This window comes from Cygnus atratus, chromosome 19 (assembly GCF_013377495.2).
Source record: "Cygnus atratus isolate AKBS03 ecotype Queensland, Australia chromosome 19, CAtr_DNAZoo_HiC_assembly, whole genome shotgun sequence".
NCBI lineage: Eukaryota > Metazoa > Chordata > Aves > Anseriformes > Anatidae > Cygnus > Cygnus atratus.
The window spans coordinates 7,088,196-7,115,928 of NC_066380.1; the positions used below are offsets into that span (position 1 = coordinate 7,088,196).

At 38.5% G+C, this 27,733-nt stretch overlaps 1 protein-coding gene across 2 annotated transcripts; it reads left to right on the forward strand.

Annotated features, from left to right (window-relative positions):
* On the forward strand, nt 1-27,733 carry CDK5RAP2 (CDK5 regulatory subunit associated protein 2). 2 transcript variants are annotated; one of them, XM_050714538.1, is made up of 16 exons: nt 1-119; nt 275-603; nt 2,549-2,781; nt 4,329-4,377; nt 5,191-5,378; nt 6,518-6,643; nt 10,962-11,078; nt 12,498-12,687; nt 12,903-13,024; nt 14,406-14,654; nt 15,921-16,004; nt 16,127-16,368; nt 18,569-18,715; nt 20,647-20,785; nt 24,099-24,145; nt 25,061-27,733. In XM_050714538.1, the coding sequence occupies exons 1-16, from the start codon at nt 63-65 to the stop codon at nt 25,118-25,120; spliced, it is 2,379 nt and encodes a 792-aa protein (XP_050570495.1). In that variant the 5' UTR covers nt 1-62; the 3' UTR covers nt 25,121-27,733. The 2 variants fall into 2 exon arrangements, with proteins under 2 accessions (XP_050570495.1, XP_050570494.1); XM_050714537.1 differs by adding an exon at nt 8,231-8,281 and having other exon boundaries at nt 7-603.

Consider the following 27,733-nt stretch of genomic DNA (forward strand, 5'->3'; position numbering starts at 1 on the left):
AGAAATGGAAAATCATCATAACATTACCAATGTGAATATCCAGCACTCATTAAAAGAGATAAATGAAGAGTTTTATTCAATGGAACATGAGGACATTGACTCAGCCACTGCGAATTCAGGTTCCAAGTGCCTGCGTTCTCTTAAATTGAGTGTAACAAGTACAGATGCACTTGATGACTGTGAAGTCCTAGATGATAAAGAAGAATTGAAACAAAGAATTAAGGATATGAAGTCTGAGCTCGAAAAGTACAAAATGTTCGTGTTTCATTTACAGACCTCTGACCAGCTTGTATCGAGTGGTATTTCCAACATATTTTTGAGTGACACAACCTTGCCTGTGGAAGGGCATGTTATGCAAGTGCAAGATTCAGCTATGCAAGAAATCAAACCATTTTCTAGTTTACATCAACCTATGGGTTATGAGATCCATGCAGAAAATAGGAATTCACAGTCTTCAAAAGTACCTGATGCATGGACAGCACAAAACCTTAGGGAACTACTCTCAGCAAATGAGGAAGGCCTTGAAAAAGAGCAAGTTGCAGATATTCATCTTGATGAAGTGTATTGTCTTCAAAATAAACTGAGAGAAGCATTGCCATCCAAGTGAGTAAAGTTGTTATTGCTTCATGTTCCTTTCTGTAAAAAGCACTACCAAATAATATGGGAAGGTAATATGAAGGTAATTTTGTTCATGGGCGAATGTGTAACAGTGAAGGATAAATTTCACTAACATTAACATAAAGCAGCTGAAACATTTAGTTAAGAGAAGCCCTGAAGTACAAAATATTATTTCTCTTAGTACAGAACTATTCCCGATAAGCTCATAACATCCTCTGTGCTATGCCAGACTCCTGTGTCTCTCCCCACACCTCAGGCCCACAACAACTCTTTGGTGCAAGATGTCCTCTCCGAGCAAAGTCAAATATCCTTAGGTTATTCCATGGGTTGGGATGACCATGCTAATCAAATATTTGCAGTTTTGCAGCTTTTCCTTTTTCTTCAGGTGACAAATATAAGAAAATGGAACATCCCATTTAAGGTATAAACATTTCTGTGCAGAGTTGGCTGACAGATTTATGGTAGCCCTTCTGTTTGTGTGACCACACTTTATGTATAAAATAAGAATTTGAGACTATTTATAATTTATTTTACAATTGTGTGCTGTAGTGCCTCCTTTGAAGGATGTGAAAGTAGATATATATTGAAATTAATAAATGAAACTTTATGGCATAAACATCTAAGCTAGAAAGTCATTTATGGGAGGCTGGAAAGTATCAGTCCTGTTTTTCATATGGAAAGACTGGGGGCAGCATTTCTGATAGCATATGTACAAATCACAGACATAAAATGTGGTCTCATAAGACAAAACTTTTTTTTTTTTCCCTGGCTTTAGTGTTGTTATTTGCCTGAGGGCCAGTAGAGTGGCAGGAAGGTATAACAAAGAAAGAGATTCATCCTATTGGTTTTCTTCAGAATGCTTGACTAGAAATGTTTGGACATGTTGAGCAACCAGCAACACGGACAATTGTATATCTCTTAGTATTACTGTCATAAAATACAGTCCTGCTACCTAGTGCATATAAATTTACATACCTTGAAAATACAACTCTGTCATATTACAAAGGCAGATCTGACTGTAAATTAAGCAATGAGGTGGCATGGATCGCTGTGAGGTTTTTATGGCCACTGTCTAGGACAACAACATGAGTCACAAGTGACAGACCCAAAAATGAGTTACATATCTTTTCCTATACAAATGACAATAAAAATTGCATAACAACCCACACCACCAGACATTTTGTTTATGTATTCTTTTGTTTGACTCCGTGCACTTTTTCGGGTCCTCTCTCCCTTTTCACTCCTTCCACTAATGTATGAATCTGTAAAAAGATGTGTGATACAGACAATTACATTACAAAGGGGATGTCTATAATCACAAGTGCAGAATAAATTCAATTGATCTGAATTGAAATTTATACCCTAGCTTGTGGAGAAGAGTTTGGACACTACAGTAGTTGTCATGGTCACATTTCTGGCAATAAGCCTTCGGAGATATGTAGGATTTGTCAGACTAGATGAAACCATGAGCTCAGAAAGTCCAATATTGTGCTTCTGGCAGCCACTATATACAGTTTCAGAAGGGACAGCTCCATTTGATCTTCTATACTGAATTGAAAAAACAGGAAAAAATACGTGTAATTTTAAAAACTCTCTTCGTGTATTCAGTCTTATTTGCTTTGCTTTGGCACCTTTGCATGCCATCCAGGTTACTTCCAGGCAGACAAACAAGTTCATCATTTTAGTTTCTGCACATCTTACAAATGAAGCAGTTAAGTGAAGGATAATAACCCCCAAGTTATGCCCATAAATACAAAACTCAACAGTTAGAGACAATATATTTGTCATTGTGGCTGTAAAAGCATTTTAAAAGAAAATTGAGTCACATAAAATTATAGCTTAGAAGTATAAGTTTAATTCACTTTTTATTTATATTTAAATGTTATTTATGGTCAGAAAATTGCTTTCAAAGATAATTTCATTTTCTCAGATATGATTCATTAGTTCATTCGCAAGCTCAAGAGCTTTCCTTTCAACACCAACAAATTAAAGAGATCCACGGTGGTTGTGTCACTTACCATCAACATCTGACGAGCCTTATTAAAGCTTTTGAGGAACTGCTTCAAGCCAGTGATGTAGATTATTATGTTGCTGAAGGCTTCCGTGAGCAGCTGAATCAAAGCGTTCTATTGTTTGAGAAGCTAGAAAGGAAATTTCTGTATGGTAAGTAGCAGTGTTTTGTGCTTATTGTTTGAGTCATGTTAGTGTTCTCAAAATGTGTAGATTTTTTGTTTGTGTTTGTGTGCAGATGAAACCCTTACTTCCTCATGGTTGCTTTTAAATGTTTTATGTGGAGGACTGCCTTGGAGTATAAAATTTTAATCCTCCAAAAAGACTGGATTTTAATTTGGTAGTTGCCTTCCATATTGGCGCCTTCCATTTTGAATTGTTTATATACATGCTTATTTGAACTGTTCAAAACATAGCGGTTATGGTTTAATAAAAGTTTTATTTTAGCCCTAACGTCACAAGTGTGGCTGTATCTCTCCCAGCAGCTGGCAGTGCTTCCACAGATGTCAGCTGCAAAACTGGCATCTTTAGCCAAACACTTGAAGTGGCCTAAAATAGGGACCCTGACCCCTACATCTTCCTGAAATTGGCTCTAGAAGATCATTTTGCTCTGAAACATTCAGGTCCTAGCCATAGAATGATCTGTATTCTGCCTTTCTTTAAAGATAGTGGCAGCATTTTGCTGTTTTTGATTGTTCATAGAAGGAAGCTGTGTATGAGAAAAAGGTATTATGGCTAGCGTGTCATAGCAGTGTAATAAAAGATTGAGTGTCTTCAATGATTTCAGTGGCTACAGAGATTCTTTGCATTACAAATAAGAAGACTGCTGTGAATAAAGATTAAATGTCTTAAAAAAAAAAAAAAAAGCATCAAGCCAACAGATGGTATCCTATATGCTATGAAAAGTCACTGACAACTGAGACAATTCAATATATCTAACACAATGGTGTTGCATTGAATCACACATTAAAATAAAATGATGTTTGTAAGGCGATAAAGAACATTCAGCTTACTAAGAATTGACTGTAAAGAAGAAGCATAAACAACCGTCTGTCTCTGCGTTTCCATCCTGACCTTCAGTTCATTCCCCAGAAATTTCAGCTGTGCAACTCTTGCCTGCCACTTTTGCTTAATTGCACAAAAATTTTACAATGTGGGGAGCCAAGGTGACACCACACAACTCTTATTTCCGAATTCAAATCAGTGTCTGAGTCCAGGTCCCTAACACCGAGTTGTGCTTATGCTGACACTGTGCCACTGAGAATATTGCAGGAAGAGTCTTGTGCATGCCCGTTTAAGGACAACTGGTTAGCGTGGCTCCAGATGGGAAAAATCCAAGTGAAATGGAATTGTTCTTTTGCAATTTTTAATGCGGTAGCAGCGACATGCATCCCAATCCTTTTGCAGTATAGCACAACTTTTCACCTCTGTATGCTAACTAAAGCACTAAGGCTGTAAAACTTGGCACATATGTTGCATAGTCCTTCCTTAGACATTTTTTGAACCCCAATGAAAGTTTGGCTTTCTTGCTGTGCCATAAATGGTTTTGCTCATGTACATTAATGCACAATGTGTTGAGTGTCTGTTGGCTTCTGTAAATTCTCATTAATTTACCATTCTGTATATAAATAGTTTAAGATGGAGGGGAAAGAAGTGTTATTCTCAATATCTGTTTTTAATCAGATGTTTTTGCTTTGCAGAAGAGTCACTAGGTGCAGAAGTTACTATACTTTATGAATTAGCTCAAAGGTAAGAGTGTAACTCCATGTTATCTAAATACCATGTTATTTGATAAATTGGTAAGGATGCTCTATATTTTGTAGTCCAACTTCAACTGTCTTACTTTTTGGTGAGTGCTTCGTTTATGTTGCCTGTTTCATTAATATCTGTTCTGTTAATAGAATATTCATAGAAAACAAACTTGGGCTTTTTTTGCTACTTCTCAGCAAAGGGCTGAGATACTGAGATGAGACATCATGCTACCAAGCTTTTTCCTTTCATGAACAAACATAAAACGTTCATTCTTGTGCTGAATACACCAAGGTGTGTATTTAGATATAATCCTAATTGCAGCTGCTAGGAAGGGTAGTTCTTCTGTTTGCGTGACCTTGGGGCTGGCTCAGGATCACCGGAGTACAGTGATGTTGAACTTCATTCTCAAAACACCCTCATGCTGAAGAGAAGTAGCATAAGGGTGAAGGTGAAGAGAGCCCGTGTTGTTATGCTGCTCATGTTGTTTTTATGGCAGCCTGGGATTCTTTCGTGTGACAGAAATCCTCAGCTGCCTGTTTAAGGCAATCTGAGGCCCCTTAATGCAAAGCGGACCTCAGCTAGCGCTGGAATGTGAACACTAGGCTTGAGTTTTATTGATTATTCCTGCTGACATAGGTTTGAATTTCAGACTTGATACATACCACTGATGCATAGTTCTTTGTCATATTTGGTCACATAAAGTCACTTGCCTAACCTGAGTCCTGTAAGCATGCCACTGTGTTCTCAGTTTATGCTTCTGAAACAATAAAATAATTTTTGTAAATTAAAACATTTTGTTTTGTTCAAAAGGGAGAATGAGAAGAACACCACAATGTACCAGCAACTTAAGGATGAATCACCTGTACCATCTGCTCTTCATAGCTTGTCTGACTGTGATTTGTCGGAAAAGTCATCTCTTGGATCACCAGAGCACAGACACGACCTAGGAGAAGGACAACGTGGCACACTGGCACTTCTGCCAAATAAGTTTCCCCCAGGTAATTTTTTTTCCCAATGAAGATTCACTAGATATTGGGAAAATGTGATAAATAAGACACAAGGGAACTAATTAAGAAATAATGAAGAATGTTTGTCTGCTTCAGCTTTCCAGTATCTTGCATAATCATTGCAATTTCAGTAATAAGGCATACAGAGATGACAGCGATTTGAACTACCTCCTGTTTGAAACAAAATTAACTATGATATTTTGTCTTTGTTGTTTTAGCCTATCATCTTTTACAGTACTCTAGACGGTCTTTAAATAGACAAGTTATGAGGGAAAAAATAGACAATTGTCAAGAGATTATTGCATTGAAAAAGAGAGGTTTTCTAATTTTATAAAAGCCAGTGTTGTGTTTCCTTGAGAATTGTAAGTGCTGCATAATTAATAAGCGGTGTCATGTTTGACCTGGATAGTTTCACTAAACACAAGCAGTGCTTGCAGTAGTTTGTTATAGGCAGTGATGAAAATTTAATAGCTGAGATAGCATGTACTGTTCAGGAGAAAAATATTGCAGAGTAAACCAGGAGTGTATGACATGGATAAACTGACAAATAAGATAGTGACAGTTTGAACAGATAAGTTCCTGAGTAAAGCTGAAACTTACAGCCAATGGAAGAAAAATTGTAGAATGGCAAAGCAAGAAGGAACAGGTACAGTAATGAAACTTGATAGAACAGATTTATTTATTAAGGTATGCATTGTGTAAGCCAAAGTCAAATTTATATCTGAGTTACTCTGGTAAGCTTCCTATTGTTGTAAGGAAAAATGTGTACTATTGTTGTGCTGAGTCTGAACTGAAGCCGTATTGCAGAACTTAGGATTCCTTCCCAAGTCCAGGCAATGTTTTAACTACACAAAATTGTGATCTGCTACAGTTTTGTAGGAAGATGCTTAAAAAGCCTTAAAACTGGACCATTGTTTAAATTAAAATTTGGAGTAGTTTTCAGTGAATGTGTGGTTTGGACCCTATATGGAAAAAAAAAACCTGTTAAGGAGCCAGATATTTAGCGTCTAACATTTTGAACAGTTGTGTCATTTTTTAGTATTAACGCACATTAGGTTTGACAGGAGTACACAGAGGAAAGGAATACAAGCACTTGCTCTAAATAAGAAGTGGTCTCTTGGTTTATTCAGAGTTATTAGCGGAACATCTTCAAGAAATTCGAATCCTGAGACAACGTTTAGAGTACTCCATAAAAAACAACGAGAGACTGAGGAAACAGCTTGAGAGACAAGTAATAGACAAAGAACTAGATCAAGGTAAGAATTTTTTTCCTGATAAGTTAAATCCACCTTTCCTGCTTAAAGCCTGAGGGAGTAAACACTGTAGGAAATGTTTGTGTCCTTTTTTGAGTAAAACCCACCCCTTTACAGTTGGGAAATGATATGCCTTTCTCTGAATACTGCTGTGTCTTGAGCTTCATCAGCAGGCATAGCTTTTCCATGCTTCCAAATACACTTATCCTGTGCCTGCCTCTTCCTTGACTCCACTGCTCGCAGTGTGTCCAGTAGAGATGCACAGGTCCACCTCAAAGCTGCAAACCAACAATTGCACATATTGCTAAGAGAACAGGACTGCAGTGCTACCAGGTAGTTTTATGCCATTTGATGATACTGTGGTTGAATTTCATCCAGAAAATTGAAAGGCCTTCTAGTTCAGTTATCAGGAACCCGCCTGTTTTCTTTTTCCTTTAGGATATCATTATTGTTATAATGGACTTGGATGTTAGGTTGTCACCCTCTTTTAATTCTCTGCCATGTCGAGCCAGGGGCAGTTGCAGGCGAGGAAGCCAATTTTATCAACATAATTTGGGTCTGGGCCCAGAATGAACAGAGGAGGTGACTTGCTCCAAATTGTGTTGCTGCTATTGGTACAAAGTAGGAATGCTGTGGAATTAGCTGTCCTACCCCTAGTCTCTGTACATGCAGGGTGGACAGTACACTGCCTCTGTGAACAGGACTGGTGGAGATGACTTCTGGATTTCTCTGACTGCTTTAAAGCCAGATTTTGTTTCCATACAGGGACTAAATAACTGGAGTAGAGCACAGAGCCTAGGCTATGGTGTTCTGTCATTTGAATTGCTTGGTGTGATAAATATGTTCTACACAAAATGACATGGAGCATTTTTAATGAGAATTATCTGACAAACTGATGCAAATGTTAACATAGAGTTGGTTTTCATTCCAAACGCTAATATGAAGCAGTGGATGAAAATACTAAAAATAGGCATGCAAATTCAGAGTCAGTGCTTGCTGTTGTTAGTGTTCAGCGTCTTTGAAAGCTGAGCTCTGTGGTGCATTTGGAACTTTCATGAAAAGGTAGCCAGGCTCTCGGGAAGGATGGTTTTGTAGCACCTTTTCATGCCCACAGCACCAGGCATACTTTCCCACACTTTGCTTTCTCTATTCATGTTCTCCTTCCCACATTTCCCCCTATAGGAGAGTTGATTAATATGCAATATTACTCAGAGTGGAAGCAGGCAATAAATACACATATGCTTTCCTCTTACTCAGTTTCACTAATATTGACATTAGATTCATTATGTTTTACATCATACCCGTGATCCATTTCTGTTGTTGTTTAAATGGATACTACCTACAAATGGCAGTTTGCTTTCAGGAATAATTTACACCGATGGAAAGGTGTATAAAAAAGCATCCATTTCATTCATGAAGTATTTACGCTGCTGGAAAGGCATACCGTTCTCTAGAAATAACCACACTGAAACACTTCCAGCTCTTTTACAGCTTCATAAAGATTCTGGCAAGGGCATCCATTAATGCAGGGAAAGTATATTTTCTTTATAAACTGTCTTATGCCTTCCATCTGTCTTCTTGTTGCCTTAGTGCATCTACCAATGCATGGAGGAAAAAATTCAAAACGGAAGGAAAAAACAGGTATGTGTTACAACAGTTCCTGGTTGTTACTGTGTTCTTTCAGCACTTTCTGTTTCTCTCAGTTTTGAAGATCTCTTTCATGGTATCAGATATATGCGTTCTCTCCTCTAGTAGTGATGCTACTTATTTTTGTATTATATAATATATATATATATATATATATATATTTTTTTTTTTATTGACTTTCAGTGTAAAAAGAAGTTCCTAAGTGAAGTTCAAGGAGATTTTAGCTTTGGGGCATAATCATTCAAAACAGTTTTTTAACTTTTAACTTATTACCCTTCATCTGTTTTCCTTTAAAGAGGACAAATAAGGTGTAATGTACTCAATTGTTGATGAGAGCCTGTTAAATTCATTTGATATTGAGTTGTTGGTTCAAAGAAAGTCAATACGTTGAATTACTCTTGTCTATCTGATAAATATTATATGTATGTATATACACACACCTAGCCACTATTTTTGCTATGCTATTTTTATTAAGTAGATTTTCTAAGTATTTAAATGCCTCTGGGCTTCTGGTATTCTATAAATGACCCAAGAGCTGGTAATGGCTACATCATTACTATAGAGCTGAGATTTGCAGTGCAAGTAGATCTGAAATAATTGCTTCAATCATTTCAAATGTGAGGCATCAAAATAAAATCAAAGGTTTAATTTTGAATTTCCTACGTTTCAAATGTTATTAACAGCGGTTAACATTAAAAGGGGGGGATTGTTTGCTTTTTTTAACCCGTAAGTAACTAATATATATCCTCAGACTTATCTTCTGCTTGAATTTGCGTTTGTTTTGCTTTGTTTGGGAGTGAGTATTTCCTTCCTTCCTCCATGCTGTGATTTTCTGTAGTGCCTGCCTTTCAGTCAGTGCTTCCTTTGAAACCTTCGAGGTACGCTTCCTTAGTGCTCACTTTTTCAGCACGTAACATAATGAAAACTCAAGTGTTTCACAATTGTAGGCCCTGATGCTTCACTGTACTCTGCTTGGATGGACCTTTGCATCTATGGAGAGCGTAATTGATGTCAGCAGGGCTCTGCACAGAAGTAGTAGTCTCAGTAGTGGGTCAAATTGCAGGATTGTGGCCTTATTACCACTGGCTCTACATTATCCCTTATTATGTAAGATAACTAATAGTTATATTCTAAAGCCTTTCAGTAGGATTGTGATAGCATAACTTTTCAAATAGGATAAAGCTGGGTGATGGGCAATAAATTAAATTAGAATCAAGATGAGACCATCAAGCCTTGCCACTTCAAGTTGAATTGCTTTGTTAAAATCTGAAAGGAAAAAGCCTTTTGAGTTCACATAGCTACCTCAACTCTTTAACATATAGATAGTAAAATGCCATTAGTGCCAGACTTCTAGAGCCTTTGAGTCTTTCAGTAACGACAAGAGGTGCATATCATGGCACACTACATCCCAGTTAGGTAGTTGGTAAAAGCTTCAGTTGGGATTACAATAAAATGAGATTATTCAGAGGAAGTGCAGCACATCAAATTGAATTGAACTGCCAGAGCTGAAAGGCATCCTCCTCACCCATTCAGCTAATTTTTTTGCCAGCTGGTTATTTCTGTATTAACCAAATAGTTGACACTCATGCAGTTATCTCAAGCACTAAAGCATTGTACATACTGGGATAACCAATCAGCTGAAAAACACTTTTAATGGTAATGTTAATTCCAGTGGGTCCTGAAGTGTTTTACTGACTATAAATAGGTTATAAAGGGCAATAGCTATTACTTGACTTGCATTTCAGAGGCAGTTGCCTTGCGAGTGGAATATGGTAGTTCTCAGGATGCACTGTATGCACCGCTGGGGGATAAGCAGTGTAAATACAGTACGTAATGAGGATTACCTAGGCTGGAATTTGACTGATTGGATACACGATTTAGCACTTATATTCATATGAATAGTGCAATGAGGTACTCAGAGTAGGATTCATCAGCCTGAAGTTTCTAAAAGTCAGGTATTAAATCCAAGCATTCCTCTTGGAGGCACTGGAGAGAAGTCACACACTGGAGGTGCCTTTTCCTCCCCGAGGTTATTGATGGAAGCCCTACGTCAATCAACACTGGCTCAGTTGTGTAATTTTAAATTAGCTGAAATTAAAGTACAAGTCTTCATCTCTGCGATTATAAATGGGTTCTCAGGTTGTAATCAGAGGCAAAGATGGTGACTCCAGCCCTACGCTCTCAGCTGGCATGGTACCATATGGATAAACAGGCTTGTTACTTCCAGCATTACCCACTGTTAGTTAATTTGTAAAATCTAGCAGTCCTCTGCAGTGGTTTCAGTGAATACAACAGAGTATGAACCAAGGAATACAGAAATATGGGTGAACCTTGGTACAGTTTGCATTATTTTAAAAGAATAGCAATGTCACAACATGCTCCTGTTTTGTCCTGTTGCATTCTTGTCTGATAGTTAAAGACTTCCAGGGATAATTTTGCAATTTTGGTAATTATTGTCCAGCAATGGGAGGTACTTGTGATGCAGGGCTTTGGGTTACCTGGCATTAACCTGAACTGCCTTTCAGTCTGTAAGGATAACCTTGAAAATACAGAGAGGATAAATACTTTCATAACATGTTTTTCTGTGATTTTTTAAATCGTTCTTGTCTGGAAAGTTTAATCGTTAATGACCTAGAGATGACTCATAAATCATCTTTTATGTATATATTTATAGGTTCTGCAAACATTTTCATCCGTGGCTCAGAGCAGGATAATTCTCTGACTTCTGAAGTACGTTTCCTGAGGAAGCAAAATCAAGTTCTGAATGCAATGCTAGCAAAAGGATCCAGAGGTAAAATGCAAAACCGTGCTTTACAGGAGTAGACTACAACTCATTCCAAATCAGAAAACAATAAAGTATTTACAGTCCATTAAATTGACTTCTCCATTCTTCCCACTCCTGAAATTCTGTGCTCAACCGTAAGCATTCATACTGAAGTTAACTGATAAAGGAGTAGCAGTAATGTTTCTTCTTTCTGTTTATTCGTAGCATTTTCCATTTGATGCGTGCTTTCATTTTTCCATTCTTTTTACATTCCTTTCTTTTTACACGTTCTTTTTCCTCCCTTTGCCTTTTATTACCATTTTCTTAATTCTTTTTTCTCCATGCCTCTATTCCAAAGCCCTCTCTTTTAGTGCCTCTTGTTGCTTATTGTTTTGTTTACAATCTGATTTTTGTTAATGTATTACTGCTTTTGTTTCCACGTCTGACAATATGATCCGATAATATCAGAGTTTCTTTTTTTATTTTATTTTATAAGAACCACAGTGAATAACACATTGTCAACCCTGAGTTTTAAAATAATGTCAGTGTCTCTGGAGTTTGTGAGTTCTTTTCCTTTTATTCCTGGGGGCACTAGAGAAGAAAAGCCTCATAGTTACTTCCTGCTTGTTTTCTTCTCAGGTGCTTTCTGTCTAGTCTTAGCTTAGCCCTTTAGTAGTGAAAGGCTGAGGATGCACCTTTTCAACAGCACATGGGGATTACCATTTTCATAGCCTTTCACAGAAGATGAGGAAATGATTTTCTAACAGCTGGGAGTTGGAATGACTCTGCTCTGCTGTTTCTTTGCCAAGGGTGCCTCTTCCTTTTCTAATACTGAATGTAGGGTCACAAAAAAAATTTAGGGTCCTTATAAACCTCTCTGGTTGCAGCTGTTCCAATGTGCTCAGTTGCCCCTACCAACAATTCTTTGTCACAGGGGGAACTGCTTGTGCCAAGGAAAGGACTGCTGTCATACAGTTGGCTGGGAAGGAGAGAACAGAGGGATTTCTATGGGACAAAGAGGAGCATGGATTCTGCTCCCTGAAGCAGTCCTACTGACTTCTTTTCTTCCAAAAGAGAAGTCAAATTTACTATTTTGTGAGGATTAGCAAAGTTCACAGCCTTCTTTGGGAAACTGCTGCCGCTAGTTTTTGAATGCCATCCTTCTGACCAGTTCCAGGTAGTGGGGGCATTTGGCGTGTGAAGCCCTACACAGTTATTTATTGAGCTCTTTTATGGAACCCTTTGTGAATCTTGGGAGTTAAGTGTTGCACTGTTACAGAAAATGCATCTAGCAAAAATCAATAGAAAATTGAAATACTGAAATCCTAAAACTCAGAAGAGCAGCTGTTATTTTCTGACAGTCTCTAAAAAAGCTGATTTTGTTAAAGAGCATCGCTTTAGTGGGTTGTGGGCATTACAAATAACTTGTGTTTCTTCTTGTTTCAGATAAACAAAAGGAAAATGATAAGTTAAGAGAATCTCTTTCTAAAAAGAATGCAATCATTGAGCATCTTCATGAGGATTATGAATGCATCAAGAAAGAAAATGAAAGGTTGCAAAAACAAATCGGCAAAAAGGAAGATGAAACCAAATATCTGACATGTGAAATTTACAGCAGTCGTAATGAATTAAACAGGTATTGATTCTGTCCACATTTAGACATTCTTTCAGGGAAGAAAATTGTCAGTGTGACATGCATGTGTTTAGCCATAGCCATTAACGCTAATGAGGTGCATAGATGTATTCAAAAGGCGAGGGAAGAATTGTGGGGGAAGGGGGAGTGGATTCTAGATTTTGAAATAAAGGATAAAAATTCAACTGTTAACTTAGCATTTTATTGGAACTTAACAGGTTGCAAACAGAAATGAATGTAAAGCAACGTCAGCTCTCTGAGAATGAGAAGTTACTGCAGTCGCTGCGAACTGAGATCAAGGTTTATGAAAAGCTGGAAGAAGCAAAAAGGAAGAGGACAGGTATAAATGCACAAGGGATGTCTTGGCCCATGCGTCCCTTCCCTCTGAGTAAGATCTTGTCAAAGGACAGTACGGCTGGGTCACTATTTCTTTGTTTCTGCTCGGGTCTGCTGTGCAAAGCAGAAGCAACAACTTGATGATAAAATGCTGCTTTTTACTTGGAAATGTAACTGTGAGGTTGAGACGCTTGATTGTGTTCCGGCTAGGCACACCCAAGTTCCCTTTACCTTTTTAGCTAAGCTAAGCTCAAATATTAAAAGTTGCTCAGGCTGAATAAACTTGGTGGGCACGTTGAGTATTTAGTTTTCATCTGAAAACATGCTGCTCCTTCCTCGCAGGTCGTGCTTGCTCAGGTAGCTTGTGCTTTCTCTCGTCTGAATATGAGGGTAGTGTCTTCTCCCTGGGGCTTGAGAGGAGTGCTGGAACTGCTTTCTGAATAAGACATTTAATAATTTCCTGCCCACTTGTCTGTCACGGAAGGCGAGGGGAAGGAATGAGACTTACATGAGTTCTTTCTAGTGCTTTTAAGGACGTTAGAGCACCAAGCAGCTGGTGGCATGGGTAGGTAAAAAAGTGGAGCTCTGCTAAGTACTGCATACAGGATGGAGTTAATATTCCGTTTAAAGTTCTTGTAAAAGTTGATTATTTTCTTCTTTCTACCTTCAGTAATATGCCCTGCCACCGCTGTATTTCATGCCTAGCTGCAGCAGAGCAGCCCTGTTGGCGCAGGGCTTTAAGCCAAGGCTGGCTCAGGGATAGAAGCAACCTTCCTGCAGAACTAGTAATGTAATGAGAGAGCAGCAGCACCCACCTCATGCTCTCGAATCCTTTCCACTATGTGGAGAACAGTTTGATTTCAGCATGGGGGAATACATGGAATTGTTTGTGCTGACTGCCTTCTGTGAAAAGACAAATGCAGCCCTTGCTTTTTTGAGGTTCAGATTTGTTGCTGTGGTTGCCAGGTGATCACTATTTTCTTTTTTTCGGCAGTGTATAAAATTAAACTCGCAATTGTACTCTATCCCTCCTCCATACTCCAAGATCACCTATTTCTTTCTTCTTTTTTTTTCCCCAGACTGTGCAGTAATATAAAAATTTTGTAAATCCTCTTCCTTCTCTTGCTATTATATTTTTGCTTTTGGCATGAGACTTATTAGCTTTTATGGACAAAGTAAAAAATAATTTTCAGCTCTTTAAATCTTTTGAGGGTTGAAGCAATTAAGACGTGCTTTTTGTCAAACCATTATCTTAATGCTGTTTGTAGTTAATTCTTAATATTGAGGATAAAGCTGGCTATAATTTACTTGCTCAGCATTCTGATAATGGCTAATATTATTTTAATTGTTGAAGATGTTAAGTGTTTCTTTTGAAATTGTCTCAGATCCCAAATGTGATGCATCAGAAGAATTTCGAAAAGATCAGAATAATCCAGTTGACTTACATGAACTATTGACTGAAATACAGAGTTTGCGAGTACAGCTTGAAAGAAGCATAGAGACAAACAAGACTTTGCATGAAAAATTAGAGGAACAGCTTTCAAAAGAAAAGAAGGAGGAAGTGGGATCAGTGTCAGCTGTGAATATCAACTATCTTTTCAAACAAGAATCTCAGCATTATGCAGGAATGAATGGTACTGTGCCACACATGCTTTTGTTATGCTGTAGAAACTGTACCTTGTTCTTTAAAGATGCTCTTAGTGCTTTATTCAACATCAACTGCACAATTTGGGAGCTGCCCATCAGCCTTTCAAATCCTTTTCCTGTTAGAGCTATTAGTGCACGGGGAAGTAAAATGCACACTGTACTGTCTTAAAGCCTCCAACTGTCACTTCTTTTTCATTCAAGAAAAGCATTTGCAGAAAGTATCTGGGATGGAAGGATGCCTATGTTAAATTGCAATAATTTTTGCTTATCTGGAGGTTCTTTTTTTTCATGCACAGCTCTATAGCATTTGCTATGGTGACTCAAGAAGGATCGATAAGAGCACTAAATGGTCTTTGTATAAATCAGTTGTCCCCTTTATGGCCTTGAGGAATATTTTAGCTTTATTTCAATCACTGTTAAGTGATACTGTTTTAGCAAATCAGGGAAAATGTTCTCATTATGCTAAGGGTTAGGTTATGGTCCCAAGACAGATAGATGTACAGGGAAAACAGGGGGCACAGGAATGCTCTTCCTTGCTGCTGAAGTACTCAGCATAGTAACAGCTTTCCATATGTACAGCATAAAGTCTCCCTTCCTGCTGTTTGTACAGGTACACAGCACATTGTGGGAAGGAATAATAATGGGGCTTTGTAACTCCATGCACTTCAGCTGCACATGCCTACCTAAATGACCTTATGCAGCACACAAAGCAGCACCATCAGGGAATGGGTGGGAGAGCTCGTGAGACACAACAGGTTTTGTTTTTTTTTTACCATCTCACTTCCAATGAGAATCACACTTCAGTTGAAATATGTAGTGAACATAATTACCATGTGCAAATCAGAAAGATGCTGAACATAGCTGATAACCTTTATGGGTGGCTGCCATTCTCTGTGGGCTTCCTGCTTGGGCACTGTCATGTGCTCCATATGGGAATGGCTTCTTAGCGTCATCACGATAGAGAGTGTCATACTTGTGGAGTTGATTAAAATATGTTCAGTATATTTTGGATTTTCTGATGGTGACTTGATTTTGGGAGCTGTCTTGAACATCGGACAGATGCTAAAAAAAATGAATGTAGGTGAAGGCTGGAAAATATATGGCATGGTAGTAGAAAACTAGCTGTGTTTCTCTGCTTCCTGAGTCTAAGTGCAGCATCAGCAAAAAGAGGAACAGAATTAGAGCTAAGAAGATTTTTTAATGTATGTTAACTTCTACTGATACGCTCTTCCTTCTCCTGTTTTGATGCGCAGAAAATCTTTGCAAATGCCCAGCTGCCAGCAGAAACATTTGTGAGCTGCAGAAGCAAGGACATTGCATTTCGCTAGCAAAAACAGGTACATCCAAAAGTATCTTACACACGTATGCTATCAGTGTCCCAGGTCGTTTGAAAGAAGTCTTGTATTAAATAGTTCTACATATAGGGATAAAAAATGTATATACTGTTTTTCTGTCCCAGGTACGCAATCAGCCTCTAAAGATGATTTAGACAGCACCTCATCTTCCAGTACAGCATGTACCCCTCGTCTTGTTCCTGGACATCGTATGTGGGCAGACAAAAATGGGCGCCATGTTCTTGGCTTGATTGAGGATTATAACGCTCTGCGGAAACAGATTTCAGAAGGGCAACAGGTTTTGGGAGAAATGGAGATTTCTTTGAGAGAGGTCACTGGTACGAAAGTGCAGGAGCCTGGCATAAAGGTAAGCAGTGAAAGCTGTTAGAGGACGGTGAATTTTACCTAGAGATGCAAAATGTATAGATTACAAAAACAAAGAAGCAGGTTAATGGTGCAGCAGGCACTGTTAACTGAATAACTCTGTTGGGACACCTCAACCTGGGCAGTCAAAGTCTCATCTAGATGCAGACTCCTATTTGTGATTCTGGGTTAATGAGGCTATGGATAAATTAGTTAATTCTGGTCCTTTAATAAGCCATCTCACTTTTACTTTAAATGAGGTGAAACTACTTGCTTTTACTACGGAAACAGGTAGTTGTTAAATGGAAATGATATAAAACAAACAAAAAAACCCCTCAAGAAGCAGATACATCTCCAAAATACTTTAGAAAGGGCTTATAGTGAGGGTATGTATCAGTAACCTAAGCATAAAAATACTTAAGGAAATTCTCTTGTAATGAAGGCTTGGGATAAACCGAGGAAATTAGAGACAGTTAAAAGAAATCTAATATACAGTTGAAGATAGCAGATAAAGTTCTCCACTTGCCTGTATTTTGTCCTCTAGTAACACCAGGTGATAACAGTACATTAATGATTGATGTATGCTAGTGAGAGTTGTTTTACATTAGGGAAGCTTTTAGATATTTTTCCACTTCCTGGGAGCAGTTGAATACTTTAGAAATACCAGTAGCTAGTCTAGGAACCTGGATATCTCATAACTGTTCAAATCTTGTCTTCTGAGACATAGAGTATCATCCTTTCTGCATCATGGGTGACATAGTGATGTCAAGTCATGGTGCTCTTTCTTGCTGTAGTATTAAGCATAATGGTTCTTAAAGCAATAAAATGTTTGCCTTGTATTGAATAATATACCAAAGGAAAAAAATATCAGATATTTCATCCTTTTCCTCTAGAATCAGGAGAACAACGAGCGTTTACTTATGCTATCTTTTTCTTACTTAGTGGTGTTAATATCTGGATACAGTTAACAGCCTGATAGTGTATTTGGGGTGGATGGAGTAAGACAAATCTACCTACAAGTTTAACAAAAGGGAAGGAACATTCCTTATACGTCCATGGCAGCTAATAATGAACTAAGGAGGAGGTCTTTTCCAACCTAAATGCTTCTATGATTCTATATGAAACTGCAGCTATTGGATCAGAAGGTTCAAACAACATGCCAGTGGTGTAAAACCAGTGAAACGCTGGAATGGAGACTGCTCATTGACACTGTTGAATCACTATAACTGGAGATATTTTTAAGAATGCTTGTATTTTCTAGTTATAAATAGTAAAGCTATTGAAAATGAAGCCACAACAACTCTGAAGTACATTTTGTGGTATCACATGCGTACAGTAGAATGATGTCAGAATGACACTTAAGACTCTGTGAAGTATCGTATGTTTTCAAATGACCTAGTTAAGATACTAATAAAGACTGAAAAAGTAATCCGTCAAAGTTTTTAACTTCTTTGGGTGGTGTAAAGATAAAAGCAGTAAACTTCACAACTTGCAGTTCCCTATCAAGCTTTACATCACTGAAGTTTCAGACTACGTAGCAAACAGGACGTTTTATGTGACAGGAGGATCCTGGTTAGATAACAATGCTATATAAATATTCAGATGATATGCTGGATGTGGGCAGAAACTGTAAATGCTTTTCCTTCACTACGCTTACCCCTTTGGCATCATCATTGCTTCGGTAATTCGTTTGCTCCCCTTGTATTCTTTCTCTCCTTTATTTCACATTCGTGCAATTCCTTCAATTTGGTTTTCTCATCTGTCAGCAGAGGAATACATTTTATGTGTGTCATGCTAGTTATTTTGGCATTAAATACAACAGTTTAAAGGGTCTGCTAAGGAAGAAACATCTATATTGCTTACATTGATGTCTGTAATCATTTGACTTTCAAATAACATGGTACAAAATGCATATGGAGAAGGGAGAGAGTTCCCAACTATTACCATGCGGCATAGCAGATCTAGTAAATGTAATCTATTATTAATCATGGTTATTGATTAGGACATATCCCCTCCCGCCCCCAAATTCTCAGATAATGTGTAATTCAACAGTCTTTGTAAACTAACAAATTAGCTTTTGTGGCACATAAGAGCTCTGTACATCATCTAAAATATGCAATACTGACTGGATTTAAGCCATTAATGAAGATTACATTTTAATAATTTTTAAAATGTAAAATATAATGTCTAATCCTTTGATACAGGTACCAGACCAGGCATCCCTGCACAGCTTTTCTGCAAATACGAACACAGTACAGCAGATTTTAGAAGAGGCTGCACGTTTATTGAAACTTCTCTGGAGAGTCTCCCTTCCAATGAAAGCTGTACACAGTACTACTCATGGCACTCAGGTACTATTATGTTTCATTTTGTTTGATTTTTGCCTTTTTGAACTGTTGTAATGGTTCAAGGAACATACATGAGTTAGGAACATGCCATTTGGGACAATCTTTTGAAAATCAGAAACCCAGGATGCCCAGTCTTTAGTAGCTCTCATCACTGAAGGCTGAGGCTGAATATGTACTGGCTTTCTGTCCTGATCATATTGTACGTTTCTTTACAAAATACTGTTTATTTACAAAATGCTTTATATTAAGGATATAATCTGCAACCTTGTTACGTGATATTCAGGAAACCTAGGCAGGTATCAAATGTTTCATTTCAATGAGAAAAGGTTTGGACTCCCTATTGTAGAAGCAAATTCAATTTGATTATATGTATACACCAGTAACAACAGAAACTTCAGCAACTTTGATGTAATCTGAGCTACATTTTTCTTTTACGGTTTTGATGCCTAAGCTGTAAAATAGGATGCTTTTTTAAAAGTGTGACAAAACCCCAAGACAAGTTTTATAACGTTTTAACTAAAAAGGATTGCACTATGCAAATGAATGAAAATAAACTGAACGAGGAATGAATTATCTGTACTGTCATGATAGCAACACTCAACAATGAAACTATTTCAAACTCTGTCTCTAAAGTAAATTTGAATTTTTTTCCCCTGATTTTTTGTATGCCTTTCTTAAGGAAAGTGGGATATTGCTGAAGAAAATAAAGCTCTAGGAAAGCAAACACTTTATGTATCATTTTAATAACATTTCTGTTGTTATTTTCTAGCGTTCTTAAATGTGTAAAATCAGAAAAGCAGTATAATTCTCTCATGTTTCAGCTCCATATTTGGGCTGTCTTGAGAAGTGTGGATACTTCCATTTTTATCCTCGTATATAATCTGTATAGACAGCTTTATGTAGGGCTGGACTGCAGTATCTGAACATATCACAGATACAGACAGAAGTGTCTCAGTGTACGTGTGATGCATCTGATGCTTTATTGTCATACTGATCTAAACCTTCTTGATCTGGATCAGTCTGAAAACCTGACCTCGTGTGGGAGGTTTGAGCTTCCAGTACAGCACCTAATTGGAATCTGGTAGAATCTTTTCTAGATTTTCTTACCAAACATACAGAGGACATCTTAAGGACAGTAGAGTGCTTCTGATGTCTTAAATGCAGCGTATGAAAGAATGTCTCCTAAAAGATACTGAGCATTCGCTGCCTTCTGTTTAGCCCCACAGGAGTTGTGAGTAATTAGTTCTTCTACAGGGCTAAATGCTAGTGGAGAATTCCAGAAGATGCTATTATTTAACAGGTAGCACAATGAGAAGAAAAATGTACAAGCTTAAGTTTGCACGAAGAATCCAGATCAGTGATACTAACAGACTCAGTCAGGGCTACTTGTAGTCCTGTTTTAAAGGATACTGACCATAACTTGGTTGGAATTGGTGGTAAAAATTGAACCTTGAATAATGATACTGTCAAACAATTTTGCAATAAAACTGGCACAGTCACTTGTTCAATGCCTTTCAACCTTTCATTTAAGGCAGCCTCAACTACTAACAGAGCACTGGAGAAGGAAGCTGGATGTTCTCAACCTGGCAGACAGGATACTTGCTGATCCTGTCCCATCAGCCTTCATTATGTTTTCCAGTTGAGAGCAAAAAAAGAAAAAGAGGAATGAAAATTCAAAAAGAAAAATGAGTGCTGGTGTTAAGACTTTTCTCAGGCTAGCAGAAAAACTAGTTGCACTAAAAGTCAGCTAAGGACTGTAGTCTCTTGTCATTGGGGAAGTGAAGGTGGAAGGACAAAGGAGTATTTCATACTCTAAGGAAGCTCAGGGAAGCTCTTGTACAGAAGTATTTAGCCATTAACATTGTTTAAACGTTAACAGTGTTTAAAATAATTTACATGATGCTTTAATACAGTATTTTCATCTCTGAATTTAGGATGAAGGAATGAAAGCAGAAATACTGAGATTACGTAAGAAACTGTCTGAGCAAGAGAAGAAGTTACACAGCACAGTGAAACGCTTGCACTCCACAAACCAGCTGAAGGAAAACATGGAGAAAGTCATCATCGACCAGTGTAAGTTCATGCTTTATTATGGTTCTTATTTTTGCAGTTCATGGCTTCCACTAAAATGAGAAACAACAAAATGAAAATAGGTGCCCTTTCTTTTGTACTTGGTGCAAGTGCATTTTTCTGTATGCTCTCAGGTGGTAGGAACAACCACTGCATGAAATTCAGACCGTACAGAAGTGCTGGAGCCTCATGCAGATAGGAAGATTTTTGTGCAACTGCAAAAGGCTGCATAGAATGCCATGAAAAGCAGTTCACAGTTTCACACACTGGCTGATAACGTGTCAATCCGTGCAGCTGCCACTCATCAGTTGAGTTGTTCCATTTCAGTTACTGCCATTGCACATTAGTTTCCTGTCCTGCAACAGTTCCTGACTGAGGCAAAGTTACTGTTGCTGTAGGCCATTTCAGCCAAACTTTTTGATGCTGTCCTTCTCAAAACTTTGATTTTGCCTCAGTCTTGATAAATATGCAAGTATGCTTTTAGTTAGCATTAGATGGCTGAATACTGGGAAAAGCCAAAGCAGCAGCAGCAAAGATCTGTCAACACTGTGCACCAGAGTGCGAAGAGTGAGAGAACAGAAGGCTCAGAACAAGGGAAACAGAAGTTTACTCTACGTCTTTTAAGGAAAAATTAGGACATGCTGTGAAATGGTATTTTACCCTTACCAGCCATATCTAGAAAATAATCTGGAAACATAACAAGTAGGACATAGACTACATTCTAGCTGTGCTAGGCCAGCTGAGTGTTCTGAGATCCATTTCTTCTTTTTTAGAATTTAATCTGTTGATCAGTAGAGATTTGATTGGAGCTACACGTCTCTTCTACCTACATGCTATGGCAGTATGTGTACTGCAGGAGGAGGATTTCATTTGATTCTTAAAAAAAATAAAATCTATCCGTACCTTCTCTTAAGAGATGGGACCAAATGACTTGTTAGTCTGTGCTGGAATGGCATTTGTGTTATCAGTAATTAATCTAGAATGTAAAATGTTATACATCATACAGTTAGGAAAATGGCTGTAATACTATGCTAGTCAAGTCATTAAATGCAATGCAGAAGAATTAAAGTTATTTTGCTCCATAGCCTATAATTTTTATATCTAGGTTATGTGTATCTTCTGCCTGCAGATTGTTTTTTTTAGTATTTATGGGCAGGGTTTTGGTTGCTTATTTCAGAATTGTTATATCAAATGATGTACAAGTTACTTACACTAAATCCAAAATTAGGTTTTCTTTAGGTTTTAAAGTTAAATAACTCAGTTTGGTATTGTCATATAAAAATCAAAGGTATCTATTATGCCCATCCCAATAATATCCCAGGGATGCATTTACTGATTAAGTTTGGTCAGTTCCTAGCTCCAGTGACATCTCAGCCAGCCACAAAGGGTAATTTCAGTAGGACTGTACAGAGTGTAACCCAGCAGAGATTTTTAGCCTTATGACCAAAATATTATCCTCACAGCCACTACCCATCCACACTTTCAAAAATAAAACAGTCCATCTCCCTCTTATTTTGTTCACTCCTTTTCAACACATCCAAACTCTTCTGAATTAGGTCCCAATAAAATGAAACCCAAATTTTATGAAATCTTCTTAATGCGAAGTACTGCTGGGCTAGCAGCAGCCTCACTATTAGTGTCACATACTCTAAATTCTCTTCATGTACTGAATTTAATATTTTTGATTTAGAAAAATCTAGTTTGCCAGGTGAAATGAATTTAGCAGCAGAGTTCTTTATGAGCAGAGAACACTCTGCTACATAGAAAGACCTACATACAATTTTCTCTAAGTTTCATTGATTATGGGAATTAAGGATGTCGCGTTACCTTTGCCTTAAAGAGCAACTTCAGAAATGTTTCTAAATTGCATAGGTATACAAATTCCTAACCAAGCATACAACAAAACTGGTGAATCATAGGAAGCTGCTGGATTTTATTATGATGCTTTTACTTGTTTTTATTTCAGCCTTTCTCCTTTTGCTAGCAGGCAACCACAGGCAGCCCAGTAGGTGACCTTGCCTTCTTTCATTCTCCAAGCATCCTGTTAGCTGGGCACTCCACTGAGGATTTTCAGGTTCCCACTGTTATTTAATTGAGCATTCCTAAACATATTTAGAGGCAGAGACTGGAACATTCTTGTGGATCAGTGTCTTCTGTCTGTTTTCTCTGGGCAAGAGAACGGAATGCTTATAAACCTCATCTGAACCGCTGAACATGTAACAATGCAGTGCCAAATTGCAGTAATCCGCCAAGGGTATAATTATCTCCAGACAGCTATACCCTTGGAGTTGTTGGGTTCTTATTATTGTAATGAAAAATCTTTATTATGGCTAAATTGTTTATTTTTGAGACTGGAATATTAAATTGGTAGTTGTGAATGGTATTTTTCAGCAGTTAGGAAGCTGACACAGATTAGAGAATCACATATTTAACCTGACATTTCTAAATATCAGTTTTGTTTAGAAGCATCCCCTCCACCATTCACAGGTCTTGCTCTCTTCCTGCAGAGGCAAACTAGCTGAATGAAGAGGGAAAAACTTGGACCCCTTCAGAACAAGCCACTGACAAGATTTCCCCTAAGCACATATAGGTTGCTTTGTCCTTGAACTGCCAGAGGAGCAGGCTAACTTCTTTTGCCATCTGTCGTCTTCCCAGCCCATCATCCCACGTAACCTCTCAGCTGCACCGTTTTCCTCCCTCTCCCTCAACCTCCACTAGATCACTCACCATCTCCCCTTAAAATTAACAGAAAGTGTTCCTTTGCCTTGGATTGAGGGAATTGGGTCAGCTGGCTCACAGGGGTCTGTTTGCAGCCGCGATGTTAAATGGAGTTGTGAGCTATTTGTGTTTTCACATATATCGTTCTTGTTACAGCAGAAATACTTTAAAAACAGTTCCCTGGAGTTTAGATCTGAAAAACACATTATGTGGCAGCTGGACTGCAGGGGCAGGAAATGGCATTCTGGTGCTGGCGTTGCTTCTGACCTGCCTGGGGTGCCGAGCAAGGCCTTTTGCTCTTCCCTGACTGAGTTTGCTTGTACAGCATCACCCCTTTATCTCGGGTTTTTTGCAGCTGGAGGTTTATACAGGGGCCTGAGCTTCTAAACAGGGCTTGGGATGCAGTAAGAGATCTGGATTTTTCATAAGTAAGAAAGTTAAAGTGGTGTGGAGGAAATGCATATGATTGCCTGGTCACTGCCCAGCTTGTAGATGTGAATTCATACTTATTTAATATTTGGTTATCTAATATTCGGGCTCCTGAATATGGAGAATATAGGAAAGATCATGCAGAATGTAATCATCTCTTTGTTTCCAGTGGTTTTAACTCACGATGTCTTGAAGAAGGCTAGAGGAAACCTGGAAGTAAGTAAAATTTCTGCTTGCATTTAATTCCTTGGTATATACTCATTAGAAATACACATTGCTATGTCAGTAGTATTTGTAGAATTAGTCCAATTTGCTTTGGGTTTGCAACTGGAACAATGTTAAGATCAAGTCTGGGTGGCAGCAGTTCAGTGTGATAAATATTCTGCAATATTTGATGTTTAAATTAGCGTTTTATGACTGGCCAAGCAACCAGCTAAATCCTCTCTTTTCTGATACTTCCCCCCTAAATTAACATTCATATGTCCTTCATCCAATAATTTCCATCAGATCAAAGTCCAGTAAGCTGGCTACTGTCTAAGTTCACAAAAGGCATCCGTGTTTAAAGCTTGCGTATGTGTTAATAACCAGTGCTTCTGTTTTTTTAAACACAGACCCAATAGGCAACGCTTCTACAAACAGCTATTTGCTAATGCAGTGCATTAAATTACTTTGAGTGTTTAAGTATCCACAGTTCAGCTTTGATTTCTCCCAGAAGGTTCAGGCTTTACTCCCAGAAGGCTGTAATATACTTCCTGCCTCCTAAATCCCCTCCTCCTCCTCACACCATTCCTCTCTGAACGGCTGTATGTTTCCCAGCCTGCCCTTAAATTTTCCTCCTTTTCTATGAATCTCTCCTCCATTATCCTCGTCAGCAGTGCCTTCCTGAGCACTTCCTTCTGCTCTGTAGCTGTTCTGCTAAGTGGCTCTACTACTGTCTCAGTCCTACCTGAGTTAGAGATTCGTGACATAAAAAAGTCTTTATGCTTACAGGGATTTTATCACTTTAATTTGAAGATCTGCTGAACACGGGTGCTCATACTTGCAGATCCTTCTGCAGGATTATAGCCCAGGGATAAATTGTGTGCGTTTGAAGTACTGTAAAATAGTAATAATTATTGCTTTTCTAACCAGGTCCCACTACCTGACAATCAGAAATCAGCTTCCTATACCAGCAAAAAAAGGATTCTCTGAAGGAGGAAGTTCCCATAATAAAGACAGACTGGTCCTGGGATTGTTGTTTGCTTCTTTATGCCTTACTATTTATTGATGTAAAAAGGTTCATTCAGCTCTTTTAATGGAATCAGCCTTTGGAGAAAAGAAAAAAAAATGACTAAAAAAAAGTATTTTGTTAAATAACTTATTTAACATTTTCTGTAATGTAAAAGATGATGGTTTTTAATATTTATTACAGAAACAAGGTACTGGAGGTATTGAAGAAAAATCCAGATTTTTTTAAAAGTTGGCTCGTTTGAAATTTTATATTTGTATGTTATGCAGCTGTTTGTTGTTGTAGTCAAACAGGTCCTGAAAGAATCAAGAGCACGACCCACCTTCCAAACTGTTTCTCCACTGCTGAAATTACAGAACATAGGTTAAAGAAAAATAGTTCTGCCAGCTGCCATCATTTTATAATAGTATGTAAAATGTTCAATATTTTAAATCATTTTAATCTTATCTGGAAGATTCTTCTGGAAGCTGTTTGATTCTGACCTTTCTCATTGCCCTGTTAGAAACTTAGTCTGATGCTAGGTCTGAAAATACTACCCAAAATCAGACAATTAATTAAATTTTAAAATACTCACCAATCTGTTTGTGTTGTTTTGTTTGAAACACCAGAACTTTGAGCACTTACTGAACAAAGCCATCAAGGGATTGAAATCTTCATAATGGCTGGCATAGATCACTTCTTTCCTGCCCGTGACTAAGATTAATCCAGCCCTTATCAGCTGCAGTTGTTAGGTGCGGCAGAAGCACTTGTCAGGGCTGAGTTTGGACGGTGGAAACTTGCTTTCAAGGAGTCAGGATCAAAAGGCGGTTTGCTGGTGGCAGAAACACTGCCTTCCCCTCTTTGCTCCCCAAGTCTCTACCAAGAGAACAGAAGGTCACAGATGGGACAAAGCCAAACAGTTTTGAAATCCATTTTTCTGCTAAAAGTGCTGAAAAAATGTTTCTTAAATTAACCTTTTACTTATTTTTTTTTTTTTTTTTTTTTTTTATGTTCCATGTTGATATATCAAATAGCAATCCTTTGGCCAGGCCAGAGAACACCGGAATAGAACACGCTTACTTGTGCTGCTCCTGTGCTCCCCTCGTCCTGCCCCGTGCCTTTCCAATTCCACTCTCGATCCGAGCCCACCACATGCAGCCTGCTGTCAGGGGCACACCAGGACCAAGGGAAAATTGGTTAGTTTAACCCTAACAAGCCCATAACTGGAAGTGGTTGTTGGCTGCAAAAGTAGACTTACTTACTGTGCAATCATGGCCCTGTTGAACTAAGTGAATTTCGCAAAGGGTGATGTTTTTTTCAAGTTGATGATGTCCCCATTATAGAAGATGACTCGCCCTCGTCATCCAGGAAGGTGAGCGCCAGGTCTGGGAGACCTCAGCACAGGGCTGTGGTTATATTGGGTCCTTGATATCGCACCCTGGAGAACAGCCAACTGCAGTGGTCTTTTACAGAAAATGAGTTTGTGCCTGTCGAAACGTGGCTGTGGAAGCGGCTGTTACAGCCACGGGGCTGGCTGAGGGCTGCGAGCCACGGCCAGGTCTGGTACTACAGCAGTAGCTCCCCTCTCCCCACTAAAGCTTTCGTTTGTTCCAATTGGTTTCCCAACAGTTGTTGATAATCAGATGTAGTACTCTGAATAGCGCATAGTCACCCTTTTATCACTTTTCTCTGAATTTCAGCTTGATACTAAAAGGCGGGAGCTGCTGCACCCTCCCTTTGGGCAGATCTGCACACCAAAGTGCCAAGCGAGCGCCAGCCCAACAGCTAGCTATCGCAGGGGCTGCAGGTACTCTGCTCCTCAGAACTGATGTCATAGCCCGTCCTCCCACACGGCCATTTCTCCCTACAACTATTGTGCACAGGAGTGAGTTTTTGTTAAAGACGACCAACAATGCCATGCACTTTCGGGCTCCCTGGTATGACCTGCCTTTGAGAAGTTCACAAAAATGGGCTTTCTCTGAAGTACAAAAAGGGATTTAACTGGGGGTCCCAGTGCCTTTGTGCAGGTCTTATGCTCTAATAAATGTTACATACCTTGGAGATCCCAGCCTCAGCTGGCCCCTACCTGGCCTGGCCTGAAGCTCCATCCTGGGTTCTGGCTGCTGAGCACTTGCACCTCCAGTCCATCATGAGAAAGGCTCAAAACCAAAACACTGTCTTCAGCTGACAGCAGGGGGAAGCAAACTCATTTGTCTGTATTAGAGGAAAGATGCTGGAAAAAATTGAAAAAGTTAAAAATAAACTTTGCAAATTGAAAAGGGGGGAGGTAAGGGAAGAGCATGCAGTCAAACTTGCTCTTCAGTCTCTTCACACATTATTGTCCTCACAGCTCACTAAAAACGTCAAGTTAATTTTACTAAGTAGCTAAATTATAGACACTCAGATGTAATCAGAATCTGCTATACATTTCAACTTTCAAAATTAATCAACCTACGTTTTTGAGTTATAACACCTGAAGGAAACAGCTGTACGTCTATATATAGTGCACCCATGTCTCTTGGTCTTCTTGTAGCCTTTTTTTCCCCCCTACACCATCTGTACTTAAAAAATAAAAATCAAATGTTTCCTTTTCCTGA

What these genes read in the sequence shown, in the direction of transcription:
- CDK5RAP2 (XM_050714537.1), top strand. Translation starts at nt 80, where the DNA reads ATGGAACATGAGGACATTGACTCAGCCACTGCGAATTCAGGTTCCAAG. An exon ending in GCATTATGCAGGAATGAATG is followed by an intron (nt 14,655 to 15,920) that starts GTACTGTGCCAC and finishes TTTGATGCGCAG; the next exon opens with AAAATCTTTGCAAATGCCCA. An exon ending in AGGCTAGAGGAAACCTGGAA is followed by an intron (nt 24,146 to 25,060) that starts GTAAGTAAAATT and finishes TTTTCTAACCAG; the next exon opens with GTCCCACTACCTGACAATCA.